Here is an 18,237-nt window from a genome sequence, read left to right as displayed (position 1 = left end):
CGGGGGCAGCCCCAGGGGGAGGGCATGGGGGGGCCACCGTCTTCATCTAGCGTGGGCGGGCTCCGAGGGGGGTCCCTTCAGCCCTGCGGGGAGGGGACGGGCACCCCGGCCCCGCCCCACTTCCAGGGTGCTGCCTCCTGGCGGTCGAGCGCTACCAAAGCCGGTGACCAAAGCGCCCCGTGGCTTTGGGGGTTGGTGAAGGGTCAATGGGAAAATGAGGACTTCATGAGAAAACAGGGTCCCAGAGGAGATGTTAGAGGTGAGGACCTGGGATGGAGAGAGTGAAAGGCTGGGACAGACTTTGCGTCTACCAAGGAAGGTGTCAAGGAGGATGAGGCAAGAAGACTGGACATCTGAGAGCTGCCGAGGTTACAAGAAGGCACCATACCCATGAAAAACCCGTGAGTTTTTATTAAGTGAATCCCTCGAGTCCCTGTAACCCACAGACTTACTACCGGGTAGTTCAGTGGCGCATGGGCCTGGGGGAATTCCTGGCTTTACAGTCCTAGGTAGGACAGAGGGGCCATGACTTGGGTGAGGTCAAGACTGTCAATATCCAGAGTCCGTGTTCTTGACAGCTGTGCCATCCTGTGCTCAAGAGTTCCTCGGGCTGTAGATGACGGTGACGAGTGGCGGTGAAGTCCCTCAACACTCCACACCATAGCGATCAAAGTGGCGCAGCAGCAGGCCAATACCTAGGTGCACTGTGCCCCCCGCGGCCGTGTGCAGGCGATAGCGGTCGGCTCCACTGTAGATGGTGTCTGCGTGCAGCAGCTGTGGCCCACCACCCACGAAGGCCCGTGCCAGCTGTTCCCGCCAACTGCCCAAGGGCCTCCATGTAGGGCAATCCAGCTGGTGGGTGCCTGGGCTGCTCGGCACATGGCAAAAGCCATAGCCAGCAAGCTGGCAGCGGCCAAAGCTGTCCTGGGACCACACCTGGAGATGGAGTCGAGGCCAACCTGCAGGACAAGAGCAGTTAGACAAAGGAGAGATGAAGGGAGGCAGCCACAGGCTCCTGGGTTCCCCTTTCCTTGGAAGTCCTAGAGACCTTGGCCCAGTCCTTGGCCTTTGCTTATTGCCTTAATTTGCTCTCTGGGTTCCCATCCCCCATCCACTCCACATAGTAGAAACAGGGATCTTTATAAATACACCCTGCCTGGGCTCACCTGTGCCACAGTACAAACGCTCAACTTCGTGAGTGTGAAAAGCCTCTGCTGACTTCCCTTTGTGGTCTCCTCTGTCTCCCTGCGTGGAGCCCACTGCTCTCCCAGCCCCAGGCCAGCACCTCAGCTAGACCCGTCCCACGGTCTCTCCTCTGGGCCTGCTTTGTTCTCCCCCGCCTGTTCTTCCCCAGTGCAGCCCACCTCACCCCTTCATTAGGTTTCTAGTGTCCTCAAAGCACAGCTGAGCTTCCTAGCCTGACAGTCCAAGTGCTTGAGACCCGACCCAGCTTCCCCTCTACCCTGAGCCCTCCCTGTTGGGCCCTGCTCTAGAAGCTGGGGACACAGCGATGAACACAGCAGACAAAAATTCCTGCCCATGGAGCTGACATCCCAGACAACCAACATAGTAAATAAGTAAATTACAGGGTATGTCAGATGGTGATAACTGCTGTGGAGGAAAATAACGCCGAGGAGGGAGGAGGAGGAGGGGACGTAGTTTGGGGAAGGGGTGGGGGAGTAAAGGAAGCTTTGCTAAGAAGGTGACATTTGGGGCTGAGCACCGTGGTATATGGCTGTCATGCCAGCACTTGAGAGGTAGAGGCAAAAGGATACCCCAAAGTTCAAGGCTAGCCTGGTTTACATAATGAACTCTACAGGACAACCAGAGCTATATAGGAAGACCACATCTGGAAGGGTGACCTTTTTTGTGCACACTTGGGATGCTGAGGTTCTAGGCTAGCCTGGACTATGTTCAGAGGCTCTAGCTGAAAAGCAGACAAACCAACCAGGAGGCAACAGCTACACAAATGTTTAAAGGCAGTGGGCCATCTAGGCAGCTAGCAGATGAGAGATCCCAGCCGATGCACAAGTCCTCAAGTCCGAGCTAGCCTGGTGGGGCCAGTGTAGCTAGGATGGGGAATTGTGGGGAGTAGGGCAGAGGTATGGACCAGATTCCATAGGTCCATGTGACACTAGGGAAGACTCCAGCTTTTATCATGAGTAAAAGGAGAACTGCTAGAGGATTCCGTACAGACGAAGGACGTGGTCAGACTTAGGGCCTCTCAGGCTACTGCTAGCTGCATGTGGGGTGCAAACTGAGGCCTGGGGGCACAGTGAAGACGGAGAGATTGGTCCGAGTGGGCACAGGGCAGGAAGAGGGTGAGAAACAGAAGTTAGGATGTATTTCAAAGGGGATTTTAGAGCCAACAGGATTTGATGGTGAGCAGAATGAGGGATTAAGAAGAAAGAAATCAAGGGGAAGCCAGCCTAAGGCTAGAGCTGAAGAAATGAAGGTTTATTTTTCTGCCTCACCCTCTAACACATCACCTGCCCAGAAGCCAGTAAGATTGTTCAAAAGCAAAATCAGGTCCGTCCATTTCTTCCTGGGCTCTTCACAACCTTCAGGAGATGGTCTTAGCGCCTTTGCAGCCGGGGACCCTGTATTCTGCTCCTCCCACAGCATACCCGTCCTCTTCTCCCACAGCCATCAAATGCCTGGCTCACTCTTCAGCCTGAGCCTTCTGCCCAGCTCCAGCTCTCTGCCTCCATCCCTCCCTCTCCTGTCTTTGTTTTTGGGCCTAGTTAGTGTTCCTCCTTGCCCTTTACAGCAAGGCGGTAACTGCTCTCTGCCCTAGCAGGTCATGTGACCACCCAGAGCCTTCTGGGTTCCCATGGCCTCTGTGCTGGCCCCATCTGGAAACTGGTCTGTCTTCTACGTTAAGACAGGACTTGGAGTCCTGTCTTGATGGGGGATGTCCTGCTCAAGGTGGACAGGCACAGACTCAGTCAACAGTACCGATCTTGCTGAAATGCCCAGGCCATTTCCCAGAATCTGCCCTGTTTTCATCAGAAGAGCTGTGCTGATATGATACCCCCCCTCCCTCGTACACTCACTTCCCCTTTGAGCAGGGCCTCTGCTTTTGTGAGCAACAGCAACTGGCTCATTTCCCGCGCCTCTCCTCCCCATCTAGCTCTCTCTGCTCCGCCCAGCCTCCTCCATTGCCCTTTACTGGAAGGCAGCCCCCCTCCCACTTGACCCCCCCTCCCTGATATCTTCTCTACTCCAACCTCCGCCACATTCCATGGGCCTGGGGTTCTCTACAGCTCGGGTCAGGCCTCAAATCCACATCTCTAGAGGAGGCTGTGCCAGAAAAGGGATTTACAAAGTATGGGGAGCAGGGACAGCCATGGAGTTCTGACCCCAGCCCCTCCTAGTTTGGCCCCACTCCTCTCATCCTGTACCCACCTTGGAGACCTTTGGTGGCGAAGTGCAGGTCAATGGGGTGGGACCAGTAGGCCATATCCCCTATCTGAGGGGTGTCTACCTGTGTTTGGCCCTCCCGCACACCTGACAATAGCTTCCATGCAGCACCTGTAATGAGAACCAGGACACAGAGGGTTGGAGCTGAGTAGCAGCCTTCAGGAAGGGACCCCGCCATGGCTACAAGATTGTTTTCCTCTGGGGGTGGGAGTTACACAGTGTAGACTCTAGAGCCAAATATCTGGATTCAGATCGTGGCACCAGAAGTGTACACCTGCAATCTAGCATGGGAGTTTGTCTGAGGCTTCCCTGGGCTGCCTGATATGTTTCAGGTCTAAAGGAAAACTGGAGGGACATGGAGAGTGCTTGAAAGAGAATAAATCCTCAAACTGTTTGACGGCAGTGGTGGCTCATGCTTTTAATCCTCGAACTCAGGCAGAGCTCTGTGAGTTCGAGGCCAGCCTGTTCTAAAGAGTAAGTTCCCAGGACAGCCAGGGCTACACCTAGAAACCCTGTCTCGGAAAACCAATTAATAAATAAATTCATTAATCCTGGTACTATTCACATACGTATTGTGTATTCTGCAGTGTTGGGGATGGAATCCAAGGCACTGAATATGCTAGGCAAGAGCTCTCTAGCAACAAGCTACAATTCCCAGCCCCTAGTCTTACCTCCTTTTGTCTGTGCAACCTTAGTATTCTCTAGCTATAAAGTGAGTGACAAATAATACAATCTCATAATTTTAGGACTCATAGCAAGTATGGAGTATTAGTTTTTAAGCTATCATTCATTTATTAATCTCTGTGTTTGCTGCTTGGGAAGTGATCCAGAGCCTTGCGCATACTAGGCACATGCCCTACTGATGAGCTGTATTCCAAGCATCACTTGTTTCCTTTTTTGAGACAAGGTCTCATATAGCCAAGGCTAGCCTCAAATTTGCTATGTAGCTGAGATTGACCTTGAACTTCTGATCCTTCTGCCCATGTCCCCCAACTGATGAGATTCCCAACATCATTTCCTCACTAGTCACACCCCACATTTAGAGGCTTAGTTCGAAGACTAAGAAGAGGCTAGGTACCATCCGAGAGCACATCTTGATTCTAGTGAGGAATAACAGGCATAGTGTCCACACACTGAGTGCTAAATGCCAGGTGCTACGTTAAACCCTCTAGGAAATGCATTCACTTCATCTGCTCTCTGGGATTCTTAATCCCATCCACCCCACCCCAGCTTTCAGATTCCTCACCATCACCACGAACCCCATGTGTGGCATGGCTCCTGTCACCTCTCTGAACTCATCTGCCACTACTCCCCCCTCCCTCCCTCCCTCACCACTCTCTAGCCTCACTGTCCCATTCCTGCTCCCTTGCCTCAGGGCCTTGGCAGTGGCTGTTCTGCCTGGAAAGGTCTGTTACTGGATGCCCCTATTTCTGACCTTTTTAAATCCTGGGCCCAATGTAAGTGCCACTTGTGCCTTTCTCTGGTCCCTGACCCCCCAAATCAGCCCCTATTCCATCAGTCTGTTTCTTTTCTTCCTAGCATTTACAATAATCTCATAATTATTATGTGCTCTTCAAGGCAGGGTCTCTTGTGTGTAGCCCAGGCTGGCCCCATTACTTGTAAATCCTCCTGGGTGCTGGAATTACAGATGTACATCATCACACCCAGCTTGTCTACTGGCCCAAGGACTAGAAATGAGTGCATGTGTTCTAACTCACATCCTTAAGGGGCTGTGTTGTCAGAGGGTGGGATAACCTGAGAGAAAAGGATAAAACAAAAACAAACAAACAAAAAACAGATAGCACGGGGGGTGGTGGCAGCACACACCTTTAATCCCAGCACTCAGGAGGCAGAGGCAGGCAGATCTCTGTGAGTTCCAGGCCAGCCTGGTCTACAGAGCGAGATCCAAGACAGCACCAAAGCTACACAGAGAAAGCCTGTCTCGAAAAAACACAAAACAAAACAAAAAAGCAGACAGCATGGTCTGAGCCAGGAGTGGAGAACGGAAGGAAGAACACGGAGACTTTAGGCTCGGGGAAGGGACTGGGTATTGGTTGGGAGATGAATCAGGCCTGGGGAGGGTACCTGTGTGGATGCCCCACTTGCAGAAGAGGCTGTTTTCAGAGAAACCGGTGGCCCCTATGATCTGCCCAATGACGTGCACTTCAGCCATGGTTCTAGGAGGGGAAAAATTCAATCACGACCCTGTGAGCTAAGTGTATTATTATTTCCATCAGACAGCTGGAAAAACTGAAGCCCATCAAGTAAAGAGCAGTACTGTGATTCCAAGCTAATTCCATCAACCCGTCTTCACCACCGGCACAAGCCATCTCCGCAGAAAAGCCCAAGAGAAATAGGGAGGACACTCAGAGGTGGGGGGAGCCTGCACAAATGCACCAAGTCTCGGACCCTTAGAAAGCCCCGCCCCTGGACGTGCAAGGTCCCGCCTCTTTGCGACAGATCAGCCCAGCTTCAAAAGGCGCATGCGTCGCGGGTGCGGGGCCGCTTTAGCCCCACCCCTAGGCGTAGCGCATGCGTTATTCCTACCTCCGCGTACTTGACGGTTAGAAACGAAAGCTGCCGCAGGGATGGGAGTTCATGGGCCTGGCCTCCTCCTCTTTGCGGGCGCCGTCGAGGCTGGTCTCGCGCCTCACCCGGGCCCTTCCGGGCGGAGGGAGATCTGTGATAGATACCTCCGCAGCTGCGCTCTCCTCGAGTGCCCCAGCTGTTGCTGGGGCAACAGCAGGCTCCTCCCCTGGTGCCCGCCCAGCGTGCTGATGATTGGCGCTGTAGCTGCCCTCTGGGGCGGGGCGTAGTTGTGATGGACACCGTCTTTTGGTACATTTTGGGAAAGCTGCGTAGGTCTAGCAGCTCCCGGGACGTGTTACGCCCCAGAGTTGGGGGTGTGGCTAGGCTGCTCTGTCTAGACTGCCATTGAGGAAGTTTGAGCGCCAATTGTTTCTTCTCCATATCGACTTCACACGATAAGCAGATCTATTGACGCTGTTTGCTTTCTTTAAAAAACAAAAAACAGTGAGAGGGGGTTGTTAATAGCTGTTCGATCTCTGAGTTCGAGGCCAGCCTAGTCTACAAAGAGAGTTCCAGGACAGCTAGGACTGTTAAACAGAGAGACCCTGTCTCGAAAAACAAAAACAACAATAAAACACTTTTCCTGTTCGGGTCCATAAGTCAGAATGGAGCCCGCTGACACCTACTTAAAGGAACTCCCACCGTGGGTCTCTCTGTGTTATATAGCTTGAGGGAAAAAGGATCTCCCTATTCTGACACTAGAGAAATTGGGAAGTAGATTTTTCTCTTCCGTTTTCAGAGTTCCCCCAGAATTATCAAGAATTAAGTCCCAATTTCTTTCTCAGAGTTATTGCGAAATTCATTTTTGTTGTTGTTGCTGTTTTCGAGAGAGGGTTTCTCTGTGTAGTTTTTGTGCCTGTCCTGCATCTCGCTCTGTAGACCAGACTGGCCTCGAACTCACAGAGATCCGCCTGTCCCTGCCTCCCGAGTGCTGGGACTAAAGGTGTTCTTAGCTGATTTTGAACGAAGAAGGTGGGGTGAGGATAAATGAGTGCCGGAGAAATGGCTGGGGAGGGCGCTTGTTGCTCTTCCAGAGGACTGGAGTTCGGTTCCCTGCATGCTGTAACTCCAGCTCCAGGGAGATGGCTGTCTTCTTTTTTTCTTAATTTTTTTCACTAGCAGACAAATTTTAAAACAGTTTTTGGTGGCACTTGAGAGACTGAGACAAAAGTATTGTTGCAAGTTCAAAGCCAGCCTGGGCTATCCAGCCCAATCCCCCTAAGCAGGGGGAAAAACAAAACAAAACTAAACAAAATAAGAACTCGTGTGTGTGTGTGTGTGTGTGTGTGTGTGTGTGTGTGTGTGTGTGTGTGTGTGTGGTGTGTTCATGTGTGTTCGGGTGCATGTTGCATATGTAGAGACCAGAAGCTCCAGAAGCTGCAACCTCCAATGCTGGCTGTCCCTCAGAAGCTATCCACCTTTTTTCCCTTCCAATTTTCATTGTATGTGCTGCCAATACTAACACCACCTTCTTTTGATAGTTTGTTTGCTTTTTTTAAAAATTATTTTTATTTGTATGGGTGTTTTGCACATATATCTGTGCACCAGGTGCACGTAGTGCCTGCCAAGGCTGGAAGAGAGCCTCTGGTCTCCTGGAGAGGGAGTTACAGGCACCAGTATGGTGAGCACCCAGTATGGGTGCTGAGAACCAAACTTGAGTCCTGTGCAAAAGTTGTCTGTATGTGCTCTTAGCAACTGAGCCATCTCTCCAGTATGGTCATATAGTATTTCTTGTATCGATTGATTTCACTCATTCAGTAATACTGTCATATAGGTCCATCCTTATATTGTAAGCATGTGTTCGAATTCTCCTCCTTTGTAATGTCACAGTGCATTCATTCTGACTATACACATTTTTTTTCAGGTAGACAGCATTTCTGTTGCCCCAGCCTTTGGGCTACTGCTCTGGACACGCAGTCTCTGAAACTCTCCTTTCAGTTCTTCTGAGCATTTCACTGGATGTGGGATTTCAGAACCATGTGCTAATTCTGTTTTAAAATTTTGGAGGAACAGCCATATTGTTTTCTATGGCAGCTGTAATAAGGCTTCACACCTTGCCTTTTTTTTTCACTCTGTGACTCATCTTGGAAACAGAAAGGTTTAAATCACTCTTTTCAAAAATAACATTTTAAAGCATTATGTGCAGAAAACTGCACAAGTAATAAATAATATCTTGATGAATTTCATAAATGGAATATACCCTGATATGAAAAGAAAATAAGGTGTAGTGGTAGTGGAGATTGTAGGTAAGTTGTATAACTGTTTCCTCAGAACGGAAACATTCCATGCAGGACAAAGACTCATGGGAATCAGGAAGTGAGCGAGAGAGAGGCCTCAGTGGTTAAGAGTGTTTGCTGCTCTCCCAGAGGACCTGAGTTCAGTTTCCAGCACTCATGTCCAGCGGCTTACAACTGCCTATAACTTCATATCCAGGAAAGCGGGCACAGTGCTCTCTTCTGGCCTCTGTAACTTCCACTCAGACACATATATAAAATAAAATAAAAATTATATATATATATTTGAGACAGAATCTCTCAATAGAGCCCTGGCTGTCCTGGAACTCACTATGAAGATCAGGCTGGCCTTGAACTCAAGAAGATCTGCCTACCACTACCTCAAGAGTGCTGAGATTAAAGGCATGTGCCATCACACCTAGCTAAAAAACTTAAAATCAGGAAGTAAAGAAAATATGTGTGATGGTTTCTCTCAAGCATTTGAATATTTGGTCCCCAGTTAGTAGCTGTTGGGGAAGGATTAGGAAATGTGTCCTTGAATGGAGGAAGCATGTCACTGCACCATTTTTAGTTAGCGCTCTGACTCTACTTGTAGATTAAGATGTGAGTTCTCTCAGCTGCTGCTCCAGGCACCTGCTACCATGGCCTCACTCTGCCATTATAGACTCTAACCCTCTGGAATTACAAGCCAAATTAAACTGTTTCTTTAATAACTTATCTTGGTCATGGTATTTTATCACAGCAATAGAAAAGTAATTAATACAACATGCAAGGCTTAAAAAGTAAAGGAGACTTACAAGAGTCAGGAAAGTCCTGAAAGTTACAGGATTCACAAGGTCCTTCCCCAAAGTTATTGAAAGGAGTAAACAATGCAAGGAAGAGCAGAGTTTCCAGCTCAGCTATTTTAGGTCCAGAGATGAAGCTTCAGTGATCTACCCATACTGAGACTTCATTTATTCATTGTTGTTTGTCTTTCATTTTTTTCTTTCTAGTGCTAGGGATTAAACTCAGGGCCTTGCACATACTTGGCAAGTGCTCTATCATTTAGGTATAGCTTATATCCCCAACTCTTTTTACCTTTTGTTTCTCAGGCTGACCTCTGACTTGCTATATAGCAGAGGATGATCTTGACCTTCAGATCCTCCTGCCTCTACCCCCTGAAGGCTGGAATTACAACTGTGCACTATCATGCCTGTTTTTATGCAAGGCAGGGAATTGAACCCAGTTCCTGCTAGGTAAGCCCTCTACTGAGCTACATCTCCAACCTGGCTTCATGAGTTTTGCAATTGGATCTGAACGATGCAGCAGGAAAAGTATAGATGTGACACTGCTTTTTTTTTTTTTTTTTTAAAGCATCATGTTAGGGGTCATAGAATACACAATGAGGGGTTGGAGGTGTGGCTCAGTGGTAGAGCACTTGACTAGAATCCCCCAGTGAAGGGCTGGGGATGTGGCTCAGTGGTAGAGCCCCTGCCTAGAATCCCCCAGTGAGGGGCTAGAGGGTGTGGCTCAGTGGTAGAGCACCTGCCTAGAGTCCCCCAGTGAGGGGCTGAAGGTGTGACTCAGTGGTAGAGCCCCTGCCTAGAGGCCCCCAATGAGGGGCTGGGGGCATGGCTCAGTGGTAGAACCCCTGCCTAGAATTTCCCAGTGAGGGACTGAGGGTGTGGCTCAGTGGTAGAGCCCCTGCCTAGAATCCCCCAGTGAGGGCTGGGGGTGTGGTTCAGTGGTAGAGCCCCTGCCTAGAATCCCCCAGTGAGGGGCTGGGGGTGTGGCTCAGTGGTAGAGCCCCTGCCTAGAATTCCCTAGTGAGTGACTGAGGGTATGGCTAGGTCCCAGATTTTCCAGCAAAACACACACACACACACACACACACACACACACACACACACACACACACACCATCCACATTTTAGGCCTGTCACAAAAATAAGAAATAAGACCCCAGGCCTTTCCTGGTCTCCTGGAAGAGATAGGCTGGGGAGACTCTAAAAGGCTGATGGTGGTTATGATTCTAACTTGACAGGAATCCATGTGTGGGATGGCAAGAGGAGGATGGGACATCTCTGAGCTCAGTGATCTGATGGAAAACTGAGGCTGGTAGGAATTCATACCTTCATTCCATGAGCCTCAAAGTAAGGTCTACTTTGTGCCAAGCACTGTTTCAGGCCTGAGGCACTGCCATGAACAAAAGAGAATAAATCCTAGCTGCGTCAGAATTGATGCTGATGGGGCAGTCCGGGGCGACACAAACGGAACACGTTGGCAGTTCTTACATGGTATAAGTGACAGCTAGAGCAAGAGAAAGGAGCTAGCAAACCCCTTCTGGCAAAAACCATCCTGCGCCCTGGCCCTGGCATTACCCCTCCCTTGGGTCTCCCTGCCAGAAACTTGGGCTGAGCCAGGCGCACTCCCAGACGCCATCTGCTCTCCCCGGGAGTGGGGCCCGTGCCAGCTTGAGCGTCTGGACTCTTGGCACAGTGCCCTGGCACCCCAGAGCTAGGAAACTCCACAGCCCTACATCGGGCCGGGGAATCCTCCTGTCTGGCCAGATGGAAGGCTGCAGGAAAAGAAGCCAGTGCAAGCTGGGTGGGCTGCCTGAAGGAGGAGCCAGCTTGGAGGGCCACGAGGGTTCTTTGTCAGCTGAGTGGACATGAATTATGAATAATAACATCAATAAACACATTACACATGTTCACCGCATTTACTTTGCCAGGGGTAAATGTGTGGGTATTTGCTGTCATGTCTAAGTTAAATCCATATGTTGGGCTGTTGGAATGACTCAGTGGGAGAGGGAGCTTGCTGCTAAGCCTGATGATCCGAGTTTGAGCACAGGAATCCACCTGGTGAAAGAAAAGAACTACCTCCTACAAGTTGTCCTCTGATTTCTACACATGCTTGCTGTAGAAGAATCACACTAAATAAGTAAATAAATGTAATGAAAAAAAAACATCAAAAATTAAAAATATGTATGTCATCATGTCTAGGAGGCTGGGCATATATCCTGAGTTTTCAGATGAAGAAACAAAGATTCAGGGAGGTGAAGCTTTGGTTCAAAGTTCGCAAAGTTCAAGTGCCTTGAAATACCTGCAAAGGACCTCTGTATGGAGAGCCCAACCCTAACTCACGGACCATACCTGCATCACTAAAGAATGCGTATAGCATCCCATCCCGGACCACTTGTCTGCCTCTGACCTAGGGAAGCTTCACTCAACCTTCCTACTTCGGCTTCTTCCCTTCCTCTGGGGTCAGCAAGGAATTCTGCCTTGGGTTACCTTCTGCCAGTGCAGGTTCCATTTGCTTATCTCGGCACAGAAGCCAGTGTCTTGGCCTCAGTTTCTTCACCTGCAAAGCAGGGGTGAGGCCGGGCAGTGGTGGCACATGCCTTTAATCCCAGCACTCGGGAGGCAGAGGCAGGAGAATCTCTGTGAGTTCGAGGTCAGCCTGGTCTACAGAGTGAGATCCAGGACAGCACTAAAACTACACAGAGAAACCCTGTCTCAAAAAACAAAACAAAACAAAACAAACAAACAAACAAAAAAAAAAAAGGCAGGGATGAAAATGGAAATGGAGCTGCTGAAGGAATGAATATGCTGTTGAAGGTGAAGAACCCAGCACAGGGCCTGGGGTAGCGTCCGCACTCATGAACAAGCTGTGTGCTCTCGGACCAGTTAACTTCAATTCTCTGTGCTCTTTGTTGCCGTGAAAAGACCATACACAATGCTTCTTAGAATTGTTCTGTGGCTGTGTATTTTTAAAGCACCTAGAGCAAGGCACAAAGCTGTAGTTGATGTTATCATTATTATTATTGATTGTTATTCGGCCACCTTTTTAGGGGTGAGAGAGGTGGGGGGTTCAGCCAGGAAAGGCCTGGATATTTGGCAGAGCGGGGAGTGGTGGGGGGAGGTTGCTCCATCTTCCAGCCAACAGGTTTGAGCCTAGGCTCAGGGAGGAGAAGCTGCTGTCTCTGGGACCCCAGCGGCCTTCAAGGCCCCCTCCCGGAGCGCAGCGGAGGGGCGGAGTCTGGAGCTGTCGCCCCGCCTCTCCCCTCCCCAGCGCGCTGCGGGGCTGGGGCGCAGAGACCCAAGCGCAGTGCAGCTCTCAGACCCCGCGCCGGGTATCCCGGACTCCCGATCTCTGGACTACAGGGCAAGGTGGGCGTTCTGCGAGACCCAAGGAGGTCGGGAGCCTGGCAGTGGGAGGTGAGGAGAGGAGAGGAGATGGGGACATTGCTCCTCCCCCGGGGTCCTGGCTTTGCGGGGGCGAGGAAGGGATGGAGTGAATCTTTGGCGAGGACCTGGGCTAGGTTTGGAACGATCTTGGGTAGAGGATAATAGAATGAGAAAGATCTTTCTGGCTGAGTGTGAACAGTACATATGCTGGGCTTGGGGGTGGGGGCGTTAATGAGCCAGGTGGGCTAAGGCGACAGGCCAGTGGGGAGATGTGTGGCGTCGTGGGCGCGGTAGAAAAGGGGGCAAGGTATGGCATGGGTTGAGTTGGATAGATACGTGTGCAGCGGATGCGATGAGAGCTGAGAAGTGTGGCCGTGGTGTGTGCGTGTGGGGGTTTCTGTATGTTGGGGGTGTTTGCGTTTTCAGATGCTGCAAGGGCGAGGATTGATTGTACAGGGAGGCTCAGGGATACATAGAGATACGTAAGAACGTTGCCGGCCTCAGACATGTTTCTGAGGGGGAGCTGATGTCGTTTGCAGCAAGTGCTCAAGGAGACCTTTGGCAGATGACAGGGTGTGGGTGTGGGTGGGCTTCCCTTGAGAGGGGCTGGGTGACAGTGGTCCTGGGGACTGAGTGTGAGGGGTAGATGTGCGTGCACTAGGGTGGAGTCCCTGGGTCACTGGGGGTAGGCGATGGGTGTGCATAGTATAGGAGGAAAGGGTGTGGGCCTGATGGGTGGTAAGGGCATGTGAGTCTGGGGATGGAGTGTGTATGTGTGGAGAGGGTTCATGGGACAAACAAGGGTGTAAGACATGGTTTACAGTGAGTGTGCAACAGGTATAGAGTCGAGAGAATCCTAGAATTGATCGTCTGGGACCCTGAGTTGTCAGTGAATTATTCTCCAGTCTGTGTTTCTATCTGTAAAATGAATCTGAGGGGCTTTGAGCTCACTCCTCTCTCTGCAGCCTATAGCCAGGGGGTGATGGATGAAGGCAAGACTTTTGGAATTTGAATTTGTTTTTCTTGTTTTTCTCTGTAGGAACTCTCCACCACAGCTTCCCCCACCTCAGCCATGGACAACCCCAGCGAACAGGAACTCCAACAACCCCTGCTGCCAAACACAGCCTGTGATCTCCTGTCCCCCGAGTTTGACAAACCAGAGCTGGGACCCCCCTTCCCAGAAACAGCCTTTGTGGAATCCCTGAGAGGCCGGCACTTCCTCCTCCCACCTCTTCCTTCTGTGAGCGCTGGCCTGGGAGAGCCTGAGACCCCTGACCTTGAGGTAGGGGCATCAGGCTGCTGGTGGTGTCTGCCTAGGTCTTGGGAATCTCACTTGACTGTGTAGCAGCTGGCTGGAGTCTTGGAGTTTTTGTGTTTTGTTTTGAGACAGGGCTTCTCTGTGAAGCCATGGCTGGCCTGAACTCGGAGACATCCCCCTGGCTCTACCTCCCGAGTGCAGAGCTTTTTTTTTCCTCTCTCCAGTCCTCTCACCTCATTCCTTGATCTTTGTTTGAGGTCTTCTTTCTGACTGAGTTCTCTCTTTCCAGGACCCACAAACTCAGTTTTTCAAGTTAACGTCTTTAATTTTTTTAAGTTAACATTTGTGTGTGTGTGTGTGTGTGTGTGTGTGTGTGTGTGTGTATGGAGTGAGGCCAGGGCATACATGCAGAGGTAGAGAACAACATTCTTTTTTTTTTTTTTTTTTTTTTTTTTTTTTGGTTTTTCGAGACAGGGTTTCTCTGTGTAGCTTTGCGCCTTTCCTGGAGCTCACTTGGTAGCCCAGGCTGGCCTCGAACTCACAGAGATCCGCCTGGCTCTGCCTCCCGAGTGCTGGGATTAAAGGCGTGCACCACCAACGCCCGGCGAGAACAACATTCTTTAGTTTTCGTCTTCCACTATGACCCAGAGTCAGGCCATTAGGCTTGATGGCCAGTGACTTTACATGCTGACCCATCCCCCTGCTTTAAAAGATATATTTTTTAAAATTTCAGATTTTTACTTTATTATTTGTAAGCTTTTATTTTAAAGTGTATGGGTGTTTTGCCTGCATGTATGTCTGTCTGTACACGCTATTCATGCAGTGCCTGAGGAGGCCAGAAGAGGGCGCTGGATCCACTTGGACCGAGGTTACAGATGGTTGGGAGCCATCATATGGGTTGGTACTGGGAATTCAACCTGGATCCTCTGCCAGTGCTCTTAACCAATAAACTATGTCTCCAGCCCTTATTTTTAAGTGTGTGTGTCTGTGCATGTGAGTATTTTCTCACTATTCAGATCCCCAGGAATTGGAGTGATAGGCTGTTGTAATCCTACCCACATGGATGCTGAGAACCTAACTTCAGGTCATTTCCAAGAGCAGTGACCACTGTACCATCTCCCCAGCCCCTGCTCCTCCTTTCCTGAGACAGGGTCTGTGTATCTTAGGCTGGCCTTAAATTCATTCTTCCACCTCGAGCCTCCACGAATGCTGGAGTTACAGGTTTGTGCCAACATGCCCAGCTTAAAGTCACTTTCACAATGTTATATTCCTTGCTTGTATTGTGAAACATGTCATTAATTTTTCTTTTCACACTTTAACATTCTTTGAGACAAGATCTGTTTTGCATGCTGGCCTTGGACTCCTTAGCACACTCATCTTTTGACCTCAGCTTCCTGACTGGAAATGCAGGCCTGTGCCATCCACCTGGTTTCTTTTTCTGTGAGATGGTCTCATGTAGCCCAGACTAGCCTCAAACTCACCATGTAACTGAAGATGACCTTAAACTTCTGCTCCTCCTGACTCTATCTCCCGAGTGCTGAGATTAGAGGCAGGAGCCACCACCCCTGGCTTTCCCATTTTACTTGAGGTGGGGCCTTGTTAAATTGCCCAAACTGACTTTGAATGCACTCTATAGTCCAGGCAGGACTTGAAATTTCAATCCTTGGGACCGGGCCTGATTTCTGTCACCTTTTCCTAGGAAATCTTGTATTCACTATGTGACATTCTGTTAAGGACAGGTGAGTCACAAACCTGCCCAGATTCAAGGGGAGGGAGAACCTACCAAACAGCTACTGGGTGGGGTGGGGGAGAGGAGGAAGGGAACGTCTAAAGAGCTTTTGGAACAAGGGGTTTTAGTGCACGCCTTTAATCCCAGCACTCGGGAGGCAGAGGCAGGTGGATCTCTGTGAGTTCGAGGCCAGCCTGGTCCACAGAGTGCGTTCCAGGACAGCTAGATCTACATAATAGAGGCCTTGTCTTAACAAACAAACAACACCCCACTTGGAACCAGGTTCAGCATGTGCCCATAATGGAACCAGGTTTAACATGTGCTGATAATCCGGGCATTCAGAAGGTTGAAGCACTTGGCTTTAGACAACAGCCTAGGGCTACACAGTAAACCCTGTCTAAAATCAAAACAAGCAGGCTGGGTGGGAGACACATTGTCACAGATAGTTTTATGATTGCTGATTGGGGCTAGCAGTGAAGACTTGGACAACTGTATTGTACCTCTAAGTTCCTGTTCACCATTTGTGTATCTGGTATGTTTGACTGTACTGGTCATTTTGTTTGAAAAAGGTATTTTTAGGATCAATTCTTTGTAGGCCTAGAATGAAGGTACAATCTTCCAGAGAGGATTTGGTTTGCTCCTACTGAGCTGCCTGTAGACAACAGTGAAAGATTTTAGTGTTCCCCCCCCCCCCCCATGTCACCTAGGCAGGCCTGATCTCCCCAGTGCTGGGATTACAGGCACATCAGGCTTTAGGATCATTTTTGGCTAGCAGATTTGTCCTAGCAATTCAGGACACTAAAGTGTTTTTAATCCCCATCTCTTCTACAGGTTCTCGTACCCAAGGTAAAGTCTGCCCTCACTTCAGATCTTTCCATTCAGGGATTATAAGCAATCTTCCCAGAGTTGGACTATTGAGAATGAACTCAGCACCCTAGGGGTGGGTCTCTCTGGAGGCCCTCAGTATCCACAGCCCTCCCCCCCCCCATCCAAGGGACCCAATGGACTCACAAGTCTAAAGTCCACCTGGTGGAATGAATGCTTTTGTCTCGGGAGAGGTCCCAGGGAAACCCTGGTTCTGTGGGGTGATGGGGCAGGGAAGGTGGCTGGAGATAGTCATCCAGACTCTCTCTCATCCTTAGGACACAGCATCCAGTGACAGTGACTCTGATTACGATGGGGACGACCGACTCTCACCTGTTCTGCCCCAGGACCACCTGGGCCTGGCGGTCTTCTCTGTCCTGTGTTGTTTTTGGCCTGTGGGCATCGCTGCCTTCTGTCTGGCCCACAAGGTTAGTCTGTGTTTGGGACTGGGAGGGTGCTGGATTAAAAAAAAAAGGGGGGGGGGGAAAGAACCAAGAGGAGCCCTGCTATGCTTAAGGTGGTAGGGGGTGGGCTGGAGAGTAGCCTCCACATAGAAACACATAGGTATAACCTGATGTGGTGGTGACTGCCTGTAATCCTGGGCAGTCTTGGGAGGCTGAGGAGGAGGTTCAAGGCCAACCTGGCTACAAAATGGGATCTTGTCTCAAAAGAATCAAAGAAAGGAACAGGGTTGAGGCTGCAGCTCAGTTGGGAGGTCCTGGGTTTGATGGAGATGGAGGCAGGAAGATCTAAATTCAAGGTTACCCTTGGCTACAAAGGGAGCCCCAGGGCAGCATGGGCTACCCGAGACTTTGTGTCAGAGCAAAGGGAGGACAGAAGCTAGGAGGAAAACCAAGACACGTTTCATGAACCCGGAGTGGTGATGAAGGCCTTGGAAACTCATCCCCATAGGTTTCCTCCTTAGTAAATGGAAACAATTCCTATCTCAGGGTCATTGTGCAGATCAACTAAGGTAAACACTGCCATAAAATGGCGGCATGTGGAAACATTCCTCCCACCCCACCCCAGACAGGGTTTCTCTGGGTAGCCCTGGCTGGTCTTGAACTCAGAGATCCGCCTGCCTCCGCCTCCCAAGTGCTGTGATTAAAGGAGTGACACCACCAAACATGGAAACATTGTTTTATTAGTTGTCCAACTGGGGCAATCCTGTGCCCCAACCAAAGTTTTAGAACAGACTGATCAGTTCCACTGGGTTTGGGGAGAGCCACAGGAAGCAGGGTGGAGTATGAGGGGGGCACTGTGGTTACAACTGCCCACTGCCTCAACAGACCAGCAGGGCTTGGACCAAGGGGGACATCCAAGGGGCAGGGCCACCTCCCGCCGTGCCTTCCTGCTGGGGTCCTTGCTGTGGGGCTGGGCCTGTGCATGTACGTGGCTGCCCTGGTGACCTTGGCTGCCTACCTTGCCTCCCGAGACCCGCCCTAGTTGCCCTGCGGGCCCCCACTGTGAATGCAGAGGCCAGAGGCCCAGTGAACCCGTGACAGGAATGGATGATCTTGGTGCATATGGTGGTGACGGCGAGGACCACATCATCCAGAAATGAGTCTGCTGATTTCCTGGCCACCCCCACCCAGAGGGAAGCTATGTGAGATTAAAGAGACCCTGAAGCCAAACCGGAGTCCGCCTGTGTGTTTGGGTGTGTCCAGGGTGGAATGGTGTGGGCACCAGAGAGCAGGAGGGACCAGCGAGGATCAGACCTCAGAGTTTGAGGTAGGATACTGCAGTATTTTCTTCTTCACAGCAGGAAGAGCAGAATTAAGAGCCAGGAGGTTCCAAAGTATGTGTGTGAGTGTGTGTGTGGTGGAGTAGCCTATGGCTTGCCAAGGCGCTCTTCCCACAGCAGACTGGAGAAACGATTCAGTTGTCTAGAATCAAAAGGAAAGGAAACTGTGGTGGGAGAGTAGGACCTGGGAGCCATGCCTGGTATCCTGGTAACTCAGGAAGCCGGGG

At 50.5% G+C, this 18,237-nt stretch overlaps 2 protein-coding genes across 8 annotated transcripts; one reads left to right on the top strand and one right to left on the bottom strand.

Annotated features, from left to right (window-relative positions):
- Window positions 1–391: 391 nt before the first annotated feature.
- Window positions 392–6,408, bottom strand: B9d2 (B9 domain containing 2). Of its 2 annotated transcripts, XM_006988037.4 has the most exons (4): window positions 5,971–6,141; window positions 5,509–5,600; window positions 3,409–3,534; window positions 392–959 (listed from the first exon to the last, which is right to left on the bottom strand). In XM_006988037.4, the coding sequence occupies exons 2-4, from the start codon at window positions 5,594–5,596 to the stop codon at window positions 646–648; spliced, it is 528 nt and encodes a 175-aa protein (XP_006988099.1). In that variant the 5' UTR covers window positions 5,597–5,600; window positions 5,971–6,141; the 3' UTR covers window positions 392–645. The 2 variants fall into 2 exon arrangements, 1 of the variants encoding a protein (XP_006988099.1); XR_013052152.1 differs by lacking the exon at window positions 5,509–5,600 and having other exon boundaries at window positions 945–959; window positions 5,971–6,408.
- Window positions 6,409–12,216: 5,808 nt separating this feature from the next.
- On the top strand, window positions 12,217–17,900 carry Tmem91 (transmembrane protein 91). Of its 6 annotated transcripts, none has more exons than XM_042272892.2 (4): window positions 12,217–12,445; window positions 13,455–13,697; window positions 16,545–16,694; window positions 17,556–17,900. In XM_042272892.2, the coding sequence occupies exons 2-4, from the start codon at window positions 13,488–13,490 to the stop codon at window positions 17,766–17,768; spliced, it is 573 nt and encodes a 190-aa protein (XP_042128826.2). In that variant the 5' UTR covers window positions 12,217–12,445; window positions 13,455–13,487; the 3' UTR covers window positions 17,769–17,900. The 6 variants fall into 6 exon arrangements, with proteins under 6 accessions (XP_042128826.2, XP_076430457.1, XP_076430465.1 ...); XM_076574342.1 differs by having other exon boundaries at window positions 12,293–12,397; XM_076574350.1 differs by having other exon boundaries at window positions 12,298–12,445; window positions 17,702–17,900.
- The last annotated feature ends 337 nt before the right edge of the window (window positions 17,901–18,237 follow it).

Source organism: Peromyscus maniculatus, chromosome 1 (genome assembly GCF_049852395.1).
Source record: "Peromyscus maniculatus bairdii isolate BWxNUB_F1_BW_parent chromosome 1, HU_Pman_BW_mat_3.1, whole genome shotgun sequence".
Lineage (NCBI taxonomy): Eukaryota > Metazoa > Chordata > Mammalia > Rodentia > Cricetidae > Peromyscus > Peromyscus maniculatus.
This window is presented reverse-complemented; position numbering and strand designations above follow the sequence as displayed.

What these genes read in the sequence shown, in the direction of transcription:
- B9d2 (XM_006988037.4), bottom strand. Translation starts at nt 5,596, where the DNA reads ATGGCTGAAGTGCACGTCATTGGGCAGATCATAGGGGCCACCGGTTTC. An exon ending in CAAGTGGGGCATCCACACAG is followed by an intron (nt 3,535 to 5,508) that starts GTACCCTCCCCA and finishes TTCTCATTACAG; the next exon opens with GTGCTGCATGGAAGCTATTG. An exon ending in CGCCACCAAAGGTCTCCAAG is followed by an intron (nt 960 to 3,408) that starts GTGGGTACAGGA and finishes CTTGTCCTGCAG; the next exon opens with GTTGGCCTCGACTCCATCTC.
- Tmem91 (XM_042272892.2), top strand. Translation starts at nt 13,488, where the DNA reads ATGGACAACCCCAGCGAACAGGAACTCCAACAACCCCTGCTGCCAAAC. An exon ending in CTGAGACCCCTGACCTTGAG is followed by an intron (nt 13,698 to 16,544) that starts GTAGGGGCATCA and finishes TCTCATCCTTAG; the next exon opens with GACACAGCATCCAGTGACAG. An exon ending in CCTTCTGTCTGGCCCACAAG is followed by an intron (nt 16,695 to 17,555) that starts GTTAGTCTGTGT and finishes CTGCCTCAACAG; the next exon opens with ACCAGCAGGGCTTGGACCAA.